This window comes from Ursus americanus, chromosome 32 (genome assembly GCF_024610735.1).
Source record: "Ursus americanus isolate L20-20 chromosome 32, mUrsAme1.1.p, whole genome shotgun sequence".
NCBI lineage: Eukaryota > Metazoa > Chordata > Mammalia > Carnivora > Ursidae > Ursus > Ursus americanus.
In genome coordinates this window covers 31,412,036-31,435,193 of record NC_142158.1, presented here as the reverse complement: position 1 = coordinate 31,435,193, position 23,158 = coordinate 31,412,036, and the positions used below count along the sequence as shown (strand labels likewise).

At 47.5% G+C, this 23,158-nt stretch overlaps 1 protein-coding gene across 1 annotated transcript in view; it reads right to left on the bottom strand.

Annotated features, from left to right (window-relative positions):
- Positions 1-153: 153 nt before the first annotated feature.
- Positions 154-23,158, bottom strand: part of PNPLA1 (patatin like domain 1, omega-hydroxyceramide transacylase) — a 44,188-nt gene continuing 21,183 nt past the window's right edge. Inside the window, exons 2-10 of the mRNA XM_045777820.2 lie at positions 21,978-22,210; positions 20,779-20,844; positions 19,367-19,576; positions 17,377-17,437; positions 9,366-9,950; positions 8,315-8,393; positions 6,094-6,219; positions 2,523-2,628; positions 154-1,745 (exon numbers count right to left, since the gene is read on the bottom strand). Coding sequence (XP_045633776.2) covers positions 1,719-1,745; positions 2,523-2,628; positions 6,094-6,219; positions 8,315-8,393; positions 9,366-9,950; positions 17,377-17,437; positions 19,367-19,576; positions 20,779-20,844; positions 21,978-22,210 — 1,493 coding nt within the window. The 3' untranslated portion in view covers positions 154-1,718. The remainder of the gene's footprint in view (positions 1,746-2,522; positions 2,629-6,093; positions 6,220-8,314; positions 8,394-9,365; positions 9,951-17,376; positions 17,438-19,366; positions 19,577-20,778; positions 20,845-21,977; positions 22,211-23,158) is intronic.

Sequence of the window (23,158 nt, the reverse complement as noted above, 5' to 3'; positions counted from 1 at the left end):
AGGAGGCAGAGGGTGCAGGAACACCCGAGATTTGATTCCTTTCAGCCTCTCAAAGGTACAGTTGGTGATGTAGGGAATATTGGGGTTCAGAGCTGAACCCAACGGCCAAGAAAGAATTCTTGAGGCATCTTCGGTGCAAAATGGAGGTTTTATTAAAGCACAAGGGACAGGCCCCGTGGGCAGAAAGAGCTGCACTGGGGCTGTGAGGGGTGACTGATTATATACTTTCAAGTTGGAAGGGGGTTACGGACAGTACGGGCCTCCAGCGTATTTTGGAAACAAGGTTTCCAGGATCCTGAGGGGGCTACAGGGGACCAGCTATTGTTAGGAAAAGGTCATCTATTACTGTGTAGTCAAAACTCAGTCGTGAGCCCCCTTAGATGTAGATCAGTGGGCCGTAGACTTGGAGGATGATGGCCAACACGTATCTTGCGGGGTAGAAATAAAGGAAGTTTCCATAGGAAGTTTTAGGTGTTAGAGTAGACTCACAAGATCCTGGGGGGTTGGGGTAAGGTTGCCTTTTGCCCTTAGCAAAGTGTCAACATCGAGGCAGCTGAGCTCCCAGAGGAAGTTCGCTCAGCCCGTTTCAAGGACTTGTCAATGCATTATCGGCAGTAAGAAAATTAAATTTTTTCTTTTGTCTTTGTTTTTCACATCAGTTAGGTTCTTCCTGGCAGAACGTTCTTAAGGGTGCCTGTGTGCCTCCTGCTCCCTGACATGGTCCACTTAATGTAGGCTCCAGCAGGCCCCCCGCCACAGTCTCCCACCCTCCGTGGCTAACATTTGCATGCATCCCCCAGAGGCCCTGTCTTCTGGGTTTTGCATTCCAGGATTTGCTAAGCAAATACATCTGAGGCCTGGGGGCAGCCCAGACTTCCTTACTGGGCCTGGCCGGGGCTGGAAGTTATCCACACCCCAGCAAGCAGTGGGGCTAATCTTTTTTCTGGAAGGGCTGGAAAAATTGAGGCTGAAGGTATCTTTCTCATTGAACATTTTCACTGAGGTGTGAACAGCAGACAGAGGAGTCTGCCCTCACGCTGCCCTCCTGCAGAGGGATGGGAAGGGAAGGGACATTTGGCCTCCCGTTTCCTCCACAACCACACCGGGACTCAGGGGAGCCCAGGGTGGCCTGTTCAAGATGGCTGCACCGCACGAGCCCCAGGGAGCTTTTAAAGACCTCATGCCTGATCAGCTCCACAGTGATTCCGGTGAGCAGCCGAAGCAGAGTCCAGCGGTTCCAAATCAAGCCTTTGGTCCACTGTGAGGATTAAAAACAAAACAAAAGAACTTGGTCTCTTGACACCACACGAGAGAGGCAAGTGCATCGACCCCCAAGAGTTTGGCCTGTAGACTAGACCCTGGGGGCCAGGGTGGGTGCAGTCCAGCTCGAAGAAGCAAACTCAGGCTGGGGCTGGGAGGAAGGCCCAGAGCCCAGCCGGCCAGCAGCAGGATGTGCTGTGGGCTCTTCAGAGCCCATCCGTATCGGGGTCCATGTGTCTGTCCAGAGCAGAGTAGGGGAAGGGCTGGAGGACCGCAGAGAAGCTGAGAGGATGTTTAGACAAGGAAGAGGTTGCCCAGGAGAAGCAGGACCCTCCACACCGACAGGCTTGGTAGTGGGCGACACCTGGTCCCCAAAAGGCCTAGGGTGAGGGGAATGCGTCTGAGAGCCTTGGGGAGAAGGCTCTACCTGGGGTCATCGTGTTCTCTCCCATTCCAGCTCAAGTTCTCTCTTGGCTCACAGCTTCCTAGAAAAAGAACAGAGAGATTCATCATTTCCAAGTCCCTCATCGAGGACTTTCTGCCCCTTATTTCCACTGAGAACATCCCTCACATCTTCCTATGCATAGGGCAGCCCCAAGCAAGTAGCCAGGCCCCATTCTAGCAATTTGATGCGTGGAAATTGGAAATCTCAGTTTATATAAAGAAATCAGTTAACAAATCCCACTTTATTAGACAAAATATTTTTTTTGCAAATGGAGAATGCCATTTGCAGAGCAGGAGTTGATAAAAGAGTGTTTGAAACATTATTTGATTTACAAAAGTCTGGTTAATATTTGGCTTTTCGGGGAGGGGAAAGAAGTAGAGTGGCCTCCAGAGTGTTGAGTGCAGTTGTGTAGATTGCAGACTGCACAAGGAGACCCTGCCAATACAAAGGGGAGGCATCTCACGGACATGCTTATGCCGCATGTTATTTGTGCAGTTTTCTGTATGTTATTTGTACAGGTTGGTAGCTTTGTATGCCATTCATACAAATTTCTAGCAGGTGGCAGTCAACCGTTTTAACAAAATCAGCATATATTAGCATAGTCTTCCAGCAGCTGGCAATCAAGTTCTCCAGGAAAGGGTACTGTTTTCTTAGCGCACAAAGCAATATATGGGTTAGTGTTGGCCTTGACTATGACCAGGAAGAGGTGGGTGGGGCCCGAAAGGAAACTGGGTGGATGGAGCTCAGAGGTCACCGCAGCTCTGGGGACACAGCAGGTAGTGTCTGGCCTCCAGGGTCATCCTGGGCAGTTCCACACCTCGGGGCCGCTGTATTCCTGGATCCGGCTGGGGTGAGGCCTGTAGGTGACCCAAACTGTCTCGGAAGTGGAGAGCAGAGAGAAGTCAAGTGGGCAGGGAGCAGACCTGGACGTAAGATGCCAAGAAAGCACATGTGAGGAGAAATGAGACACAAAGGGGGCAATGGGAAGCCCCATCCCACGTTTCAATGCCTCTTCCACCTGCTGTGTCTGGCCAGTCATTGGCCCTCTCAAGGGAATTGCAGGAAGACTCCTGCAGAGCCCACCTCAGAGAAATGCTGGCATGAGGACCTGTCCATTCTTGGAAGGCTTTCACCTCTGACTGTGCCACTCTGTTTAAACCCTGTAATGACTCCCCAGTACCACAGGTGAAGTCCAGCTTTGTGAACATGGCCCCCAAGCCAGCCTGCCCTATCCCTGCCATGTCTGCCTGTGCACCTCCAAGCGCACCCCCAGGCCACTCCCTGCCCAAGCAGACAAAGTAGGACTAGACCCTGGGACTTCCGATTCACTCCAGGGCTCCTTCTACCCTGGGAGGCTGTATCACTTGGTGCTCGACACCAAGATGTTGGCGACAGACAACTTGGATTCAGATCCTGGCTTTGCCATCTCCCTGCTGTGCCACTTTGGGCATGTTGCTTACCCTCTCTGTGCCACAATGCCTGGACCCTAATAACTACTTGGTAAGTTTTAGCTATTATCATTACATTCCCATTTGAATAGGGGGAAATTCCACAGTAACTCAAAGAGGGGGGCTCTCTAGTGGTAGAAATGGTAGAAATTGGAGGAGTCTGACAGGCTTGGTAGCTGTTGAGAGGATTTGAATAGCAATTAGCAAGAGGGACCTCTTCCTTTTCCATGTGGAGCCTGTAGGCAGTCCCTAAATTTCTCAATCTGTCTTGTCACTTTGAGGCCAGTTACACAACCCAAATCAGATGACCACTGAACTCTCCCTGGAGGAGAGCTGAGGCTAGCAGAGGAAAGCCAGGCTGATACATGTTTCTAGCCATGCTCCAGAGGCAGAGCATATTTGGCACATCTACTGGTCCTAGAATGAAAGGGACAGGGAGCAGCCTCGACCCCAACCTGTAGCCTCAGCAGAGCTATCCCAGACAGCTCACAGAACTCTGAAAGGGGAAAAGAAACATCTGTTTTGGAATCCACTGAGATGTGGGGGTTGTTTGCTATGCAGCATTATCAAACAGCAATTACTGACTAATACAGCCAGCATCAGAGTACGAATTTGAACATCTGATTTAAAAGACACAGGTGCCTGGGTGGCTCAGTCAGTTAAGCATCCAACTCTTGATTTTGGCCCAGGTCATGATCTCAGGGCCGTGAGATGGAGCCCTGCATCGAGCCCCATGACAGGCTCCACGCTCAGCATGGAGTTTACTTGAGATTCTCTCCTTCTCCCTCTGCCCCTCCCCCCACTGGTACTCTCTCTCTCTCTCTCAAAAAAATAAATAAAATCTTTAAGAAACACAGAGAGAGAGAGAGAGATTAATGTATGGAACATCTACCCTGTAGCTTTTATTCTAACTTCTCTCCTCTTTATTGGGAGGAACATTAGCTAGGGGCCAGAGTTGCACAGGACTCGCCCATGGATGTGACAGTGTCTCTTGTGATTGTACTCTGGGAGGAAATGAGCAGATTTCCTCTCTTTCTGGATCGCTCCTCCTCTATGCCTAACCTTTTTGAGCTTCTCTCTTCTATCCCCTACCCTGGTCTTTGAAGCTCAGAGCAATGAATTTGCATGGAATTGCTTAAGAACATCCACTGGTAAATTGCTTCCAGGCAGTTTCATAATATGTTCTATAAAGGAACACCACAGACGGAATGTGTGACCTACTGACAACAGTGTTTCCCACAGCTGTGAATGTTGTTTTGTTTGTTTTTATCACAGCCTGCTTCTTTATAAAGTACCTTGATTCCTAGAAGTTTATCAACCAAGGCAGCTCTGGCTGAATTGCATAGTTTCCACTGTTCCAATGTATAGGAGGAGGGCTGGTCCTGAAATGAAGGGACTCAAGTCTGGGCCTGGCTTCCAGATGGCACTCCCAGCCCCAAGGAAGCTTCCCCACCCCACAGCAGACCTACCTATGTTCTCCTGACCAAACTTGATCTTGAGCTCCTAGAGACAGAGATATGGACTCTCAAAAGTCAAAGAAGTCTTGGGGCTGGAGACCAAGGAATAGAGCTAGACTAACACCAGGATTCATTAATTCCATGACCCCCAAGGGGACCTGGGGGGTCCTGCACCCTCCCTGCCTGTCCTTTAATCCAGAAAGTGACACACGCATCTTCCCCACTTCCTGCAGCAGCTCTGAGACTCTCCTTCCCACCATACTGCTTCCTCCCACTCATCAGGTACCTACTTGCCCAGACCTCAAAGTGGGCCTGTGGCTGCTAGAGTGAGCTTCTGACCCTCATCTATCTGATATCTGATACATCTCTCTGCCCACCTGGGATCCCCACCTGGGACAGGAACAACACAGAAGGATGTCCCTTAGAATGATTTGGGGATTTTTCTGACCAATGGAGGCTTGAAGAAAAGTAGATAGCAGAGTGAGTGGGTCTGTTCCATTCAGAGAATATTTTGATAATCCAGTAAAATAGTTGTAGATGATTCCTGACTTGGTTTGTGTTTGAAGCTGGCATTTTTCATTTGTAAGTGTGTATGTATATATGCATGTCCCTCTAAAAAACAATGTTATAGTTCAGTAAAAACTTAAGACTTGGTTCTTGTCTTTGGTCTAAAGTTCAATTTTGGGGTAAACTCTTAAAAGTTGGGGATTGAGGCTCAGTAGGTTAAGTGTCTGCCTTCGGCTCAGGTCATAATTTCAGGGTCCTGGGATCGAGCCCCGCGTCAGGCTCTCTTCTCAGCAGGGAGTCTGTTTCTCCCTCTCCCTTTCCCTCTGTGACCTCTCTCACTCTCTCTCAAATAAATTAAAAAAATCTTCCAAAAAAAAAAAAAGTTGGGGATTGAGTTCAATTCACCTTTGCTATCTCTAGAGCCCAGAAGAGTGGTTGGCACTCATTAGGTGCTCAATAAAAGTTAACTGATGGACTCAATGACAATGTAATATAACCAAAAAGCTGTAAGAAGCAGCTCACATTGGTTAGGGCTTTTATTTGTAGCTTGGCAACAGTTTGGATCTCTGTATGTTGAGGATCACATGGTCACACACCTCTCTAGTTTGGTTTTTAGAGTTCTATTTGGAAGCTGAGAAGTCCTAGTTAACCTCTGCATATAACCCTAATATCTACAAAATTATTGAGTGCTAATTACACACCCTGCATTCCGCAAAGCAATTTACATGTTGGCCTCATTAAACCCTCACGATATTATCCCTATTTTACAGACCAGGAAATAGAGGCTTAGAAAGATCACATGTCCTAAGCTTGATCACTGAGTAACATTATGGCGGAGCAGGGAGTTTATGTTGGGTGGGTCCAACTCCAAAGTCCAGCTCCTACTGACTCTTCCTCTACCCCTTGTGATCTTCCTGAAGACTCTTCCCAAAGCTTTTCCTCCCTGTGGAACTTGAGAAACATTAGTCATGCTCACTGCACTTTGCTGCCTGTTTTTTTGGATCGTGGGTATCTTGGAAAGCCTTTCCTGGTGCCACTTGTCTTTTGTTTGTTCTTCTTGAATATCTTGCTCATCCAATTGGAGTCTTCGACAGGATTCTCCCTGGGCAATAGATGAAGTAACAGTTTGTTAGTGACCTGTCCTGTGTCCTCCTCTATCAGGGCCCTGCTCCAGCTCGGAAGGTAGACAGGCACACCAATGCTATGGCTTTTAACCCTGCCCGAACACCCGACTTCCACAGCAAACATTTGTTTTATAGTCAATGACCATTTATCTAAGTAACGTCATGCAGATGAGTCAACTGAAACTCAACTAAACTTTTATAAGTTATATGTCAATGCAATAAAGTTTAAACCTGCGAACAAAATGCATGGTATATGCCTAAGCACAAAATTTTTAATTTATGCAAACTCCTTCAAAACGTTTTATAATTAAAATTATACGTAATGTGAGAAGCAGGTATGTTTTAATATATTTGCTATGAAACGGAGTTGGAACATCAAAAGGACCTGCTCTCCCAATAGCTGCAGCTGTGGCCATGGAGAACCCCAGCCACTGCCAGAACTGCCCCAAGGCAGGAGGGATGGAGCTGGGGAGGGGAGGGATACTCTTTGACCCACCTTCTGATCTCCTGCTGGTGCCTTCCATTGGCTAACCCAACTGGCAAGAAGCCAGCAAGGGAGTCTGGGTAATGTGGTCCCCAAGGAACTTAAAAAAATACCAGTCCTGGGGCACCTGGGTGGCGCAGTCGGTTGAACCTCCAACTCTTGGTTTCGGCTCAGGTTGAGATCTCAGGATCGTGAGATTGGGCCCTGAGTGGGGGCTCTGCACTCATTGCGGAGTCTGCTTAGGATTTGTTCTCCCTCTTCCTCTGCCCCTACACCCCCCCACCGCTCCCCACCCCCGTGCTTGCACAGTCTCTCTCTAAAAAATAAATAAAAATAAATCTTAAAAAAAAAAAAAAACGATCCTCAGGCCCTCTCAGAATGACTGTGAAGGTAAGTATTGGAGAACATGTCACACAACCCAGACAATAGAAGTGCATTATAAAAAAAGATTTTCTGAGGACAATCTATAACATAGGAATATTAGCCCTCTTTTTGTGCTGATAGAAAATAATTTGGATAAAAGGAGGCCTTTGACTTTGGAAAACAGTGTGGAGTTTCCTCAAAAAGTTAAAAACAGAGCTACCATATGACCCAGCAATTGCACTACTGGGTATTTACCCCAAAGATACAGATGTAGTGAAAAGAAGGGGCACATGCATCCCAATGTTCATAGCAGCATTGTCCACAATAGCCAAACTGTGGAAGGAGCTGAGATGCCCTTCTACAGATGAATGGATAAAGATGTGGTCCATATATACAACGGAACATTACTCAGCCATCAGAAAGAATGATTACCCAACATTTTGTATTATGGGACTGGAGGAGATTATGCTAAGTGAAATAAGTCAAGCAGAAAAAGACAATTATCATATGGTTTCACTCATTTGTGGAACAAAAGGAATAGCAGGGAGATCGTTAGGAGAAGGAAGGGAAAAATGAGGGGGGTGGTAAACAGAGGGGGAAATGAACCACAAGAGACTATGGACTCTGGGAAACAAACTGAGGGTTTTAGAGGGGAGGGGAGTGGGGGGATGGGCTAGCCCAGTGATGGGTATTAAGGAGGGCACGTATTGCATGGAGCAGTGGGTGTTATACGCAAACAATGAATCATGGAACACTACATCAAAAACTAACGATGTACTGAATGGTGACTAACATAACATAATAAAATAAATAAATAAATAAAGGAGGCCTTTGACAGAGTCCCACAGTTCATACCATGCAGGAAATAGCCTACCTCAGGCTAAGGATGTAGCATGCCTGCTAGCTCCCTTGAACTGAGACACCACCAGAGAGTAAGACATGAAGGGGTGCACATTCTCCCACTGCACTCAGAGAAGGTGCATGCATTCCCCAGTGAACACAGGAAGGAGCTGACAAGAATGACATTGAGAGCATGAACAGCTCATTTCCCATTCGTTGCCCCCGCTGAAGAAGAGAGAAGTGTAAAGGGGTAGACTGTAACCGCACAAACTGGAAAAGGATCCCAGTGTTCCTGGGGCAGCTAAAAAGAAGGATAATTTCCCTTAGCTGGGCCCCCCTCCCCTGGCCAAAGGAAAAAATGTGTCCCCAATTAAGGAGAAACTTACATTGCGTGAGGCCTGCTGGTGGCTTCCTTCACATTAACCAAAGGCACGGCACCTTTTGTATTTGAAAAGGCAAGGGGAGCTACAGTCAAAAGTAAAAATAGAAGAGACATGAGTGAGGTGGCAAAATCTTGTCCATTTCAACTCACCTGTCACTTCCAAGAGGCCTTCCTTAACCCCGCAGAGAGAAGTGATCTTAATCTCTATGAATACTTTCAACACTGTTTTTGCGAGTAATGTAGTACTTAATAATTTGTGCTGTGTTTTTGAGGTTGGTTGGTATCTCTGTCATCCCCTCTGCTAGAGGAGAGATTTCTGAGAGAGGAGCTGAGAATTGTTTAGCTTTGAAGCCTCGAGAGCAGTGCTTCTCAAACTATCTGTAGAAGATACCAGTTGTGAAGATCCAACTTTTTCAAATCTTTTTTTGGAATCCATAATGGACTAGTACTTTTGTGAAATACAATACAATGAATTAGTAGGAAAATGACCAAGCTCTTGGATTTCATGGCTATAAATATTTCTAAATGCTTACTTTCAACCTCTGTGCTCATTTCATTGTAAATTAGTAACAAATACTTTGGGGACCAGCATTGGTTCACGAGCACTCTTTGAGTAGCTCTGCCCTGGCACAGTGGTTATCACAATAACAAAGACCTTCTGGTACAGTGGTTCTCAATCATGGTTCTCAAAAGAACCCCCTGGAGGGCTTATAAAAATATAGATAACTGGGTCCCACCTGCTTGAGTTAGTAGGTCTATGGTAGGGACTGAGAATTTTCATTTCTAACAAGTTCCCAGGTGAGGAGTTTGCTGTTGGTCAGAGACCAGCCTTTGAAAATCACTGACTAAAGACATGAACAAATGTCAAGAACACTGCCCCCCTTGTGGTGGCCTATCCTAAAAACAGGTAGAGATGCTAAAGGTAACTGCTAACTTAACCAATGCACCCTTCTAAAGCCATGGTTATCAGCTCAGTTATCAGCTCCCATGTTGTGGCACACTTGCTGAGGGGCTCCAGACATAAGGAAGCTGTGAGAAGCTAGACGGGTCCATACCTTGGGGCTGTTCTGGGCCCAGTTCCTCCACAGGTGGTTGTGCAGGTGCCGCTGAAGGAGAACACTGGGGCAGTGTTGGAGATGCCCCTACAGATGAAGGCCTCAGGGATGGCCTGGGTGACAGAGAGGACTGGGAAGGTGGGGATATTGGAGGTGATCCAGTCATTTGTACCTGCTGCTGTGGTGATACATGTGACAGCGCAGGTGTGGAGCTGAGCGGTAAGGGCACAGCTGGGAATGATACAGGGAGCAAGTCAGCTGGAGAATGAGATGGTGATGAGGCCAGTGGAGATGCAGGTGACTGCTCAAATGAAGAGACAGGTGGTGAAACAGGTGATTCTACAGGCCACTCACGTGTGGATTCAGGTGTCTGCACAGGTGAGGACACAAGTAGACCTTGGCTGCCCTTTCCTTCCCTTTCAGAAGCCCCCTGTACGTGAGGTTGTATGGATTCTTCCTGCTCCGTTTGGAGGCTTGATTGACTGTGTTCAGGGCACTCATTGCCCAGGGCAAGTTCTATATTGCAGTACACTTCTACACGGGGGAACATCACTCTCTTGGAGGGAGAATCGAGGTAAACAGCATCTAGGAAGACAACAGCATGGGGTCACCGGTGGCATTACTAGCCCCTGGCATCAGCATGGCATTTGCAAAAAGTGATTTCCCAAATTATTTTCATAAGCAGGATTAGTGCTTTTCAATTGCCCTTCTTTACTTACTCAAATTTATATTGAGTATTTGATTGTGTATTGATTCACTTATTCAACAGATATTTATTGAACATCTATATGTGCTAGGCACTGAGAAGTGAAGGGGACAAAAACAGGTGTGATGGTTCTTGGCCTCTTGGAGTTTACAGTCTGGCTTGGGGACAGGCATTGACTACTCAAATAATCTCATTTTAACCAAGCCAAGTTCCGGGCGAGAAAGGAACATGATGTTAGGAGAGAGGGAAGCAGGGAGGACATCTTTGGGAAGGCTTCCCTGAGGGAGCAACTTCTGAGCTGAGATCTGAAGGGCAAGTGAGGGTCCAGGGGATGGTCAGGGTGGGATGGAGAGGAGCATTTCAGACAGTGGGAACAGCACACACAAATGTCACAAGATGAGGGAGCAAGAGTGGGGCCTGAAAGGTCTGTGTGGTTGGAGAAGGGGTGGGGACACTGTGATGGGAGATGGGACTGAGAAGGCCACAGGGGCCTGACCATGCGTGTAGGCACCATTGAGGGCCCTTGGTTTTCACAGAGACCATGAAAGACCTAGAGGCAGTGGGGATTCTGTACTGTCTCTGGCTTTGACAAGATCACTGTGGCTGCTGTGTGGAGACTCACTGAGATGGGCATAGGGGACCCAGGGAAACCTGTAAGGCTGCTGTGGAGAGGGGTTTAGGCCTTGCACCTGAAAGGAGAAAGAAATAGAAGATTCTGTTTAGGAGGTAAAATAAATGAGAATTGGCAATGGATTGACTGGGGGAAGAGAGGAGGTAGGTGGCTTGCACAACCAGGTGGATGCTGGTGCTGACAAGGTGACCATGGAGGGGATGGGTTAGGAGAGCAGTGAGGAGGGCACAGGTTATAGTTTGTTCGGGGATAAGCGGATTTCAGGGGGCCTTAGAGATGTCCAAGGAGAGATGACAAGTGGGCAGCTTGGGTTTGGATATGGGTTTGGATCTCAGAGAAAAGATGAGGGTTAGAGATGTACATTTGGGAGTCCATCTATGGACGGTCACTAAAGCTGTGATGGGGGCCATGGAGGAGATTGTCTAGGGAGGAAAAGCAGAGTGAGAAGAGGATAAAGCCAGGACTGAGCAAGGAGAGAGGGAGAGGGGAACCAAGGCCAAGTTGTTAAAATAGGCAAGACTGGAGTAGACCTACAAGTGGCTGGTAAGGATCCATTTGAGAGGTGGGGGTTGGATATGTAAAAGAGAGATGAAATAAGAGATAATTCAAGAGTGCTATGATGGAAAGGGGTCTGAGCACAGGTAGGGAGTGGGCTTTAGGCAAGCAGAGGATTGCTTTCTTTAATGTTCTAAGAAGGAGGGAGAGAGAGCAGGCTGAGTTTGTATGTTTGGTAGCACAAAGTTGAAAGAACTTCTTTCTGTTGGCTTTGCTTTTCTCTGTGAAGTTGTTTGGAGGCAAGGCCCTCTCCTGGGGATCAGGGAGAAGGGAAGTCTTGAGGTGGTGATTGCAGAGGAGGAGAGAATAGGTTGCCAAGACAAATACAACATGACCGCATTTTGTATAGAAATTCACAATCTGATTCTAAAACTTCTATGGAATTAGAAAGGACCTGAAATAGCGTAAACAACTTTGAAAGAAAAAAAAAAAAGAAACAAAGATGGAAAACTAAGACTACCTGGTGTCAAGATTTATGATAAAGCTTCAGGGATCAAGACAGCATGATACTGATGAAAAGACAGAAAAAGATCAATGGCACAAAACAGAAGGTCTAGAAATAGACCCATGACATATAGAGACAACTGACTTTACTCAGTAGAGAAAGCATAGTCTTTTCAACAAACAATGCTGGAACAAGTGGACATCCGTATGCGAAAAAACAAAAAAAGAACTTTGTTTTATATCTTGAGCCATATTCAAAAATTAACTCAAAATGGAATATAGACACAAATGAAAAACCAAAAAACTATAAAACTTCTGGATGGAAACATAGGAGAAAACCTTTTTGTAATCTTGAGTAAAGCAAAGATTTCTTACATAAGACGCCAAAAGCATGATCCATAAAGGAAGCAAATTAATAACATGGGCCCCGTCAAAATTTAAAACTCCTTTTTAGAAGACTGTTAAGGAATTGAAAAGAGAAATGACAGACTGAGAAAATATTTGCAAATCGTATTTCAGACAAAGGGCATCTATCTAGAATACATAAAAGCTCTTAAATAAGAAAACAAACAATTCAATTTTTAGGACAGGCAAAAGGGCCCACTGAAAGAGTTTCCAATGGCCAAACCTAGAACAATCTGAGTAATAAAATAAATCGAGTAAGACTGAATAATAACTCAAAGTCTAAAAGAAGTACTCATGAGTCCATACTGAAACAAACAAGGGGTTGAAGAAGTATGCAAATGGGGGAGAAGAGACAATTTTCCCAAGCAGAAGAATTCCAGATAATTTATGTAGATACCCTGTCCTTAAGGAAGTGAAGCCTAACTCTCCACCCCTTAAGCGTGGGTTGTGCATAGTAACTTCTTCTCAAAGAGCACAGTATAGAAAGGGGGAGAAAGAACAACTTCGCAGCGGAGAAACCCAATAAACACCACTACAGACAGATGACCAAGGTCAACATCATGAGTGATATGCCATGTGGATAACATACACCTTTGATACAATGTGATGAGAATGGCACTTTATCTCTGTGGTCTCCCTCCCCAGAACATAGAACTCCAGTCTAATCATGAAAAAAACATCAGACAAACCCCAACTAAGGAACATTCCACGAAATATCTGGCCCGTATTCCAATCCACCAAGGTCATTAAAAACAAGGAGCATCTGAGAAACTGTCACAGAAAAGAGGAACCTAAAGAGACATCAGGGCAAAATGGGATGTGGCATCCTGAATGAGATTCTGGATCAGAAAAAGGACATTAGGTTAAAAAGTAAGGAAATCTGAATATATGGACTTCAGTTAATAATAACCAATATTAGTACATTAATTGTAAACACTACACTATATTATGTAAAGAATTTTATGTGTACCATACTATAACAGCTAACAAATGTAAGACATAATAATAGGGAATGTGGAGTACATGGAAACTGTACTATTTTCATTTTCATATTTTTTTCTATAAATCTAAAACTATTCTTAAAAATAAAGCTTATTATAGGTCTAGGTGGGAAATGCCCAAAAGAGTTGAACACTTGAACAAAGAAGATACATAGATGGCAAATAAGCATGTGAAAAGATGTTTCATGTCATTAGTCATTAAGGAAAGACAAATAAAAATAATACCATCACACAACTAATCACATCTGGTTAAAATTAAAAAGACTGACAATTTCCAGTGTTGGTGATAATAAGGAGAAACTGGAACTCTCATGCATTGCTGGTGGGAATGTAAAATGGTACAACCACTTCAAAAAACAATGTGGCAGTTTCTTAAGAATTTAAACATACAATCTGGGTATATGTCCTTAGTATATATCCCAAAGAATTGAAAATAGGATATTTGCATGCCCGTGTTCATTGCATCATTATTCACAATAGCCAAGAGGAAGAAGCAATTCAAATTGTTCATCGAAAAAGAAAATGTGGTATGTACACAGGTGCGTGTCACATGCTATGAAATGGATAAACCTGGAGGACATTATGAGAGTGAGATGCACCAGTCACAAAAAGACAAGCACTGTATAATTCCATTGATATAAGGCATCTGAAGTAATCCATCTCCTAGAAATAGAAAATAGAGTGGTGGTAGCCAGGGCATAGGAGACGGAGAAATGAGGATTTGCCGATCAATGGGAATAGAGTTTCAGTTTTGCAAGAAGAAAAAGTTCTGGAGTTTGGTTGTACAACGTGAATATACTTAACAGTACTGAACTGTACACTTAAAAATGGTTAAGATGGTGGGGCCCCTGGCTGGCTCAGTTGGAGGAGCATGCAACTCTGGATCTCAGGATTGTGAGTTCAAGACCCACATTAGGTGTAGAGATTACTTAAAGATAAAAAATCTCTAAAAAAATGGTTAAGATGGTAAACTTTATGTTATGTGTTTTACCCTAATTGTACATATATAATCATGTATTACATAAATATAGATATAGATGAAATGTACATCCCCATACCATCTAGACATCGCTCTCCTAGGTATTTACCCAAGAGAAATGAAAGCATATGTTCATACAAAGACTCCATGAGTATTCACAGCAACTTTATTCATAACAGCCCGAACTGGATACAACCTAAATGTTCATTAATGGGTGAATGGAGAAATGAACTGTGGAGTTTTCATAAATGGAATGGAATGTAAAAAGGAATGAACTATTTATACATGCAATAACATGATGAATTTCAGCATAATTAGTCTAATTATACTCAGTATGAGTGAAAGAATGCAGACAAAATAGAGTCCATACTGTAAGTCCATACTGGAAATGTCTATAATGACAGAAAGTTGATCAGGGGCACTGGGGGAAGGCGGAAAGTGTCACAAAGGAGCATGAGGAAAACTTTGGGCATGATGGATGATGGTTCACTCCCTTGATTGTTGGTTTCACAGGCGTGTGTTGGCAGGGAGCAGAGAGAACTTAACAAATTGTGAGAGGGAGGAAGGGTACAAGAGAAGGAAGAATGTCAAGAGGGAAGGAAGAAAGGGAGGGAAGAAGGAAGGAAGGAAGGTAGGAAGGCAGGCAGGCAGGGAGGGAGGGAGGAAGGTCTGATCAGGCATGCCTGGATGCCAGATGAATAATTTTAGACATGGCATCCTCTGAGCTCCAACCTCACTCAACGCCCACATCCACATGTCTGTGTGGGGAATGTGGATTTTCAAGCATGCCAGCAAGCATTGCCCTTCCCTTTGGCAGAAGGCTGCCACCAGGGGAGGCCAAGGGTGGAGAGGGAAGCTTGCCTGGCAGCAGGAATAATTAGGCAGATGTGAACCCTGAGGAAGGCAGAAAAGGAGGATGCCAGGCTGTGAGTTGAGGAATTGAGGGCAACACCTTGCAGGTGTGGCCTTCTGCCAGAGCTGACCCCATCCAGAAAGCAGTAGGGTGGGAAGCTGGAGCGGACTCCTGTTTTTCTGTTCCCAGATGGCAGGTGGGAATTAAGAGTGTGGCTCTGGGCACCAGCCGCAATTTCTCAGGATGCGTCATACCTCCTGCTCGCATCTGGTGCCGAGAGGAAAATCCAGCCCTACCAAACCCAAGAGGATTAGGGGCGGAGCTGAAGAAACCTGCACTGAGAAAGCCATGGGAACACTGGCAAATTGGAAGAGGAATCAAAAATAGCCAGTAGCCAGCAAGAGACATTTTCTTCCCTGTGAGTTGTGTCAGTTCCTCCTTGCAGTGATTCCAGGGCCCCTGGAAAAACCCACCATCCTCCACACACTGCCCTGATTGTTTAGTGGATGGCCGAAATGCTCCTATTAGAGTCTCATCCTTGGGTTTAAGGCTGCCGCTTATACCATGGCGTCCACATCAGCTAAGGGTAGATGGGTAGGGGAGCGTGAGATGGCCCTGGGTTCCTCCCAGAGGCTGGCACAGGGGTTACTGAGAAACGGGGGACACCAGAGATACTAAAGCAAGGCACTTTGTAACTCTGCCCAGAGCTTGCCCTGAGAGGGAGAGAAAGTTCTAGGGGCAAGACAGGTGCAGTGGTAACCAGGCAGCCAGGCTGGAACCTGAGGTGTGTGGGAGGGTCTCCTGAGGCAGGGAATTGGTCCCAAATCAGGGGATCCCTCAGCCCCACATCCCCAGTACGCACCATGACTGAGGAAAGAGTGACAGGGCTTCCCAGCTGGGGGTGGAAAGGACCCCAGGCCCTTGCCACCCCCTCCCCTTCCTGAGGTTCTGTAGGTTAGACCCCATCTCTACACCCCACTGACACCTCTCAGGTGGTCCTCCTTTTGGACACTTGGAGCTTAGTTTTCACAGCTGTGACCCATGTAAATGGGGGGGGGGGGAAGCTGCCTGAGTAGAGTCAGGGTTAGGAGAAGTCTGTCCTGCAGAGAGATGAGAGGAGGGCTCTGTCTCCTAGGTCAGAGGGTCAGTGGGCTGGATTGACTGTGTCTAGGAATAAAATTCTGACGTAGGTTCTGTGATCAGCCCCCTTATACAGATGAGAAAACCAAGGTCCTAGGAAATGAATTACCCACTCAAGATCACACAGTTAGTAGGTGTCAAGAACCAGGATTTAACCCTTTTTACAGATTAAGAACCAAGACAGAGAGGGCAAGTGATTTCCCTGAGCTCACGCAGCCAGGGGGGATGAGAATCCTGGCCCAGGCCTACTTGCCTCCAGAACCCACATTCCCTCCATCCTTCTCTCCTGCCCCCCACCCCTCATTTGGAGAATAGCCCCAGGAGAAAGGGAAGAGTTAAGACAAAGGGAGCTTGGGAACACAGGAAGCAACTCTGAAGGAAAAGAAGTCAAAGCATCCTAGGGAAAAACCCACATTCAATCCCTTATATATATTTTTAACTACGTACACAACAAGTTCCCCACAGCGTGGCTTAGGACAGTGAGCATTTGGAAACTCAAAAGAATGATCAAGGTTTTCTATACAACTGTAATGGAATATCACACAATTGCCAAAAAAGACAGTCACAGAGACCACATGACAACATGGGAAACAAAAAAAAAAACCACACTTCATACACCATTAGGTAAACACCCTCCAATCCAGGAATCCTTTTTTCTGGAAATATGTTCTATGGAAACAATTCTAAATGTGGAAAAAATTTTTTCCTTTCCTTTTATCAAGGATGTTTGCCATGGTGTTCACGGAGTTAGCGTGCGTAATACATGTGACTGGAATCGTCCACGCAAGAATGCACAGAGGCCGTGCGGGTGTAGGGCCCACACTTGCTAAACCAACACAGGGTACAGGCTCTTCCCTCTCATTTGTTGATCAGTGTCACTCAGAGTCTTACAGGAATATAAACCAGTCTCGTGTGATTCTAATATAACAACGCGATTGTTTGGGGGAAGAGAATAAAGTGAAATGACATGAAAATGGAATTCTCCGGGAAGATGCGAGCTCTGTGTTTCCTAAACATAGTCCCTAAGTTCAGAAATGCTTCTGTACAAAAGCCTATCCACGGTCCCAACAGTGACCCTAAAAACCACTTTCCCACAGAGATCTTAATTTTTGGACACAGTGGCCTTTCCGGGACAACGCAAGCTGCCAACGGGTCCTTGCGCCCATTCCCCGCGCTCCTGGGGAAGGGCGTCTCCACCTCATAAATTTGAGCGGAAAACTCTTCCACTCAGCCCTTCCACTTCCGGTCTTAGCCCCGCCCCAATCCACCCCTTCCCGGGGCCCCACCTTGTACTTACTCAGCCTCCTCAAGTAGGAAACGGCATCTTCGTACCCTCGGTAGTAGTAGTTGTGCAGGATCTGCAAGGAGGCGACAGCAGGACAATGACTACGGCTGCAATCATGGAGAGAGCCAAGCTCTCCTCACCCGGAGCAGCTCCTTTCATTACCTTGAGCTTTATTTAATGAGCTTTTCAAAATGGACCCTCCCAGTGTCCCATCCCTCACTATCTGCTAAGAAGTGGGGAGCAGTTACTGATCGTGTGTCCATAGTGACGGTGCAATAATGTGTTTTACAGCTGATCATCAGCTTCCTCTGGGTGGGAGAGGGTGAGATGTTTATGGTAGAACCAGGGAAGCTGCACTGGGGCCAGATGAAGAGCAGAGTTTGGAGACTGGGTTCAAATCCCAGTGCTGCCAGTCGTTGGCTGTGCAGCTGTCTGGCTGTGACCTCTCATGGCCTCAGTATCTTCACCTGTAAAATGGGAATAATGGTCGTATCTATTGCAGAGGATGCTGGGGGGTTGCATGAGCTACTGCTCACAAAGCCTTTCTGAAAAGGGCCAGATAGTAAATATTTGGGGGTTTGAATGCCACGGATAGTCTCTATCTCTTCTAGTTCTTCCCGCTCTCGTTCTTCCTCTTCTTCTTGTCCTCCTCCTTCTCCTCCTTCTTCATCTTCTTCTTCCCCCCTCCTCCTTCCTCCTCCTTCTTCTCCTCCTTTTCCTTCTTCCTTTTCTCCTTTTCCTTCTCTTTCTTCGACTTCTACAACCCTCTAAAAATGGAGAGCCCATTCTGAGCTCACAGGTTATATAAAAACAAGCCACCTTGAGAAAGAAAGTCAAGCACTGATTGTGAGCAGAAACTCAAGTTTGAGAGGCTCTGAGGAATACAGTGTATTTGTTCTATCTTTCTTGAACTGCCTATTGGTGGATTGCTTTTATGAGAGTAAATAGATACAGTCTTTATTGATAAATTAGTATAAGGCAGATGCTGGAATTCCTAACACAGTTGGAGGACAAAGAGTCAATCAGATTAATAAACTATCTTGTGTATCCATTGCCTGACTAAGCGTGATAGTGTTTTGATTATGAGTTTTGTAAACAATAATTAGACTGTAAGTCACAAAACTGGCTTAGAGGAGTTATCATTCAAACAACAATTACTGAGAACCTTCTATAAGCAACGCCCTCCGTAGACATAGTGAGTGTAGTCAAAGAAATGAGTGAAACTTGGTGCCTACTCCCAGGATCACACTTCTTGCCAAAGAAAGACATGAATTTTGTTATTTATTTATTTCTCTATCAGAGAGAGAGAGAGAGAGAGCACAAGCAGGGGGAGTGGCAGGCAGAAGCAGGCTCCCGGCTAAGGAAGGAGCCCAACAAGGGACTCAATCCCAGGACCCTGAGATCATGATCTGAGCCGAAGGCAGACACACAACCGACTGAGCCACCCAGGTGCCTGAAAGACATGCATTTTGTAAAGACACGTAGACTTATTTTTTTAGAGCAGTTTTGGAAAGGTTTTGATCTTGGTGTGCTGAGCCCCGAGTCAGGCCCCTGCTCATCGGGGAGTCTGTTTCTCCCTCTCCGTCTGCCCCTCCACCTCACTCATGCTCTTTCTCTCTAATAAACAAATAAAATATTTTTCAAAAAGTAAAATAAATAAAATTGAAGTCAAAACCCAAAAAACAAGCCACTTGGTGGATTTGGCCCATGGGCCATAGTTGCTGAAGCCTGCATCGCATGTCAGAGTGGAACAGTTCAGGTAACATCCTATCAGTTGTTCTGACATCATCTCATTTTACAGGGAAGAAAATTGAGGCTGGGAGCACTTAGGGGCCTTGTTCAAGGTCACTTAGCTAGTTAGCAGCAAGGCCAGGATACAGTTTTAGGAGGAAGTTTAAGGAGACACAGATGGAACCGTATGGACCCCATTGGCTCCCCGACCGCACCCCCAAGTCCTATCACCTTCCCCAGGTCCCCCTCCCTTCCGGGCCCCTCCTCTCACCAGCAGGTCCGGCGGGAACAAGGCATGGGTCATCCTGGCGATGTTCTCCAGGGAGAACTGGAAGGAGCAGTTGAACATGCGGAAGTCGTGGAAGATGGCGGGGCAGTCCCGGGGACAGATGTCCTGCTGCCCGCTGAAGGTGGAGATGGTGATGGCGTCGGTCCAGAAGGAGCAGGGCTGCATGCCTGTGAAGCCCCCGTCGATGTAGCGCTATGGGGGGCAGGCAGAGTCATAAATGCTCATGGGGTCAGAGGTCCTCTTCCACACTCAGGGATTCCACCTAAGAAATGGGTCCCTTGGGACAAGCCTTGAGACCAAGGTCCAGGTGGGTGAGTGGAGTGTCCACAGTGGCCCCTGAACTCCCAGCCCAGTGCTCCATCCCTACACTGTCTCCCCTCAGCCATCTCAATGGTGCTGAGTCTGGGGGGGAAGAAGGCCATTCATACTCTGGATAAAGCACAAGTAAATGCTTCCCTGTCACAGCTCCCCCTCCCAGGCTACCCCTCCTCAGCCACTCAACTGCTAAGGGCAGGGCAGGGGGGTGGAGCCTGTTCCCATGGCCTTTTGAGAAGGTGAACACATGGTGGGTCTGAGCAGGCTGGGAAGTATCCCCTTTTCCAGACTGCTGTGGGTCCAATCTGCCTCCCTCTGCTGAGGTCAGATATCCTCAGCGCTCTCCAGAACACCCCTGACCATGGCCTGGCCACCAGCCACCATATAGCCCTTCCCTCTTGGGGTTCCTGTCGCCTCAGTTGTGAACAAAGGACCACAGATACTGAGGTTGTAACTCTCTGGGATGCGTGAGGAGTACACGGCTGACATGCACAGTATGTGCTCCATCTCCTAGCTGAATCCTGATTTCTGGATCTCATTTGCTGTCTGTATAAAATGAGGAAGGGCCCTGGGTTAGATCCCCCTACTCGGAGCGTGGTTTGAGGACCGGCAGAACCGCGTCAGCTATCAGCCGAAGCTGGTTGGAGATGCAGGGTCTCTGGTCCCGCCCCAGGCCTAGGGGATCAGAACTCGCATTATTTTACAAGACACCTCCCCCTCACCCCGTGATTCAAGTGCACTGGCCTAGATGACGTTAAAGGTTCCCAACATTCACGGTTCCAGGTACCAATGTCACCGGGTCCATATTCTATGCTCTCTGTCAAGTATGGGCAAGTCCAGCAAGCCTAGGAAGTCTTGACTAGTCTTGATTAGTCCAGAGTGAAGCCCAATGTGTGGAGGGAAAGTTCATCTGAAGGCCCCAGAAATCCACACTGGGAATTCTAAGTAGAAAAACACAGGAATCTTTTCAACTCTTGGTCTTCCCACTGAATTCTGAGACCACCCCTCTACTCTCCCAGATGTGGGCCACAGGGCGCTCCCGGGTCCTGGCTCACCCTCTCCCTCACCGAAGCACTCACCACGCCTCGGTAAGTTGGGGGGATGAGGCCACAGTACACAGGGACAAAGCAGCTGCAGTACAGGGCCTGTGGGGAGACAACGAGTGGAGATGCATGAGGCTCTGGCGGCTGGGTGGGGAGGGCTCACCGGCAGGTGTCTGGGCCACCACCAGCCCAGGCCTTCTTAAAACCAAGGCGGAGGCACTGCCCTGGGGAGCGGAGCCCCAGGTTCAATTCCTGGCCTGGCCCCAAAGAGCTGGGTCCTTGTTAACCTACTTGGTAGTCTGGCCCCGATACAGCTTTAAAGAGACCAGGCAGCCTCAGTGATCTCCAGGGTTCCTTCTGGCACCATATCTCCATGAATCCAGTGGAATTCAGTAACCATCAATGTGTATGTGGCCAGGGCTGGGCTCTGGGATCAAAGGAGAGTGAGATGTGCTCCCTTGGGAACACTCAACAGGGGAGAGTAAGCAAGTAGGTGACAGTTCACAGGGTGACAGGGGCTGGAATGGAGCTGAGCATGCGGATTGTGGCCTCTAAGGGGAAGTACCCAACCTGGGGGGTGTGGGGCAGGCAGGTGATGAAGGCAAGTTCCCAGGCTGAGTGACTAGAGTCTTGTCAAGCAGGCGAAGTGAGCTGGGAAGCAGGGAAGGGCATCCCAGGCATAGGGCACAGCAGGTGCAAAGGTCCAGAGGTCTGCTTTGTGTGCGGTTTGCTCTGGTTGGCAGGAGTAAAAGCAGGAGCTGATAGGAGGTGGATGGGAGAGAAAAGTCTTGAAGACCTGAGTGCCAATAAATCCAGGGGGACATGAGGTAGGTGAAGGGGATGTCCTTGCCTGCTGCCTATTCCTTCCCCCACTCCCAGGATCATGGCCATGCCAGCGTGGGGCTGTGAGGCTGCGTGGCAAGGGCCTTATACTCGGGAGAGGAAAGGGAAGTGGCGAGATGGGATGGAGGGTCATGCCACTTAACCCTTTTGTCCTGAAAGATAACTGGGCATATTCACAGCTCTTACTAACAATAATAATTCCTAACTCAGATTTATATTAATGAACATAGGACGGTGCACAGAGTGCCCTTTCCTACGTGATAACCCATTTGGTGGTAATTCGGATGTTTTATCAAGAGCCATTGGAAGAGAAGGGACGAACGTGGGGCTGTTTCCATAAACTGGGACCCACTCCCTGGTCCGGCCCCCACACCCCGGGCCCCGCCCCTTGCCTCGATGAGCTCCTCCTTGGATGTGTACTCTGAAACCACGACACTCTCTCCATCTGTGAACCGAGTGAGGGACACGTGCAGCTTCCCTGTGGCGGCCTTGTAGGAGTCCTCGGGCAGGACCCTGTACAGGAACTGTCGCATCATTTGCACCATCTTGCAGGACGGCGAGAAGGGCCCCAGGAAGGATTTCTTCACCTCGGCCACCCCTACGTTGAGGACTCTGAGGTACTCATCTGCGGAGGAAGCAGAGGGGGACAGGCAGGTCAGCAGCTTGTGGACGAGAGGGGTCAGTGGCAATCAGGCCACCTTATCCTGCAGCCAAAGGATGGGAAGCCCCTAGAATTCTGAAGCAGGTTTGGTCTCGGGGGTCAACCTGTCATTCTGCACACGAGGAAAGCACGGCCCAGAAGAATTAAGTCACCGGCTCCAGGGAGCCCACAGCTCTTTTGAGGACAAAGGACCAGTTGCCTACCCCACAATATCTTTCCCCAGCTTGCCTGGAAATCTACCACCCGACTACATTCTTTTGGGGTCTCAGAGGTTTTTTGCCTCATATGGGATTCCTATTAAAACACGGCCTTCACCAAGGGACACCCTGTGACACTTTGCTTAGTGCCCACTAAATCTGTGCTCAGGGAAGGGGTAGTGGCCCTGAGGCAGGGGACTTCCAGGGAGCGGTGAACTGTGTCCGGAAACCACTGCGCCATCTTCCCTTTAGAGGCCCTGTCACAGGCCTGAGAGAGAGAAGGCCGTGAGCTGTGCAGCACAAGCTATGCCAGGCCAAGCTGCAGGTGTCTCCAGGACGGGAAGAGGAACCTTCTCCCCCTTTCTGAGAGGGGCACAGCCAGGTCGCATACATAAAGGCCTGCATGTGCCAGACTGGGGTGAGGGCAGATGTGTTGTTCAGGGGATCGCAGAGAAAGGTGTAACCTGCCCCCCCCACCCCAAGTCCCCAGAATTCCCCTGGGGAAGTTAGGGCCGTAACCTCGATGAGAACTGCTGTCATGCCGGATTCTCACAGCAACACAACGAGGTATGCATTTCTAACCACATTTCACTAATCAGGAGACTGAGGCTCGGGGAGATGATATAACTTGTCCAAGGCCAACCACCTGGCAAGTGAACAAAGTGGGGTTTTAACCTAGAGTGTGTGACTCCCGAACCCGTACTCCTTCCACTAC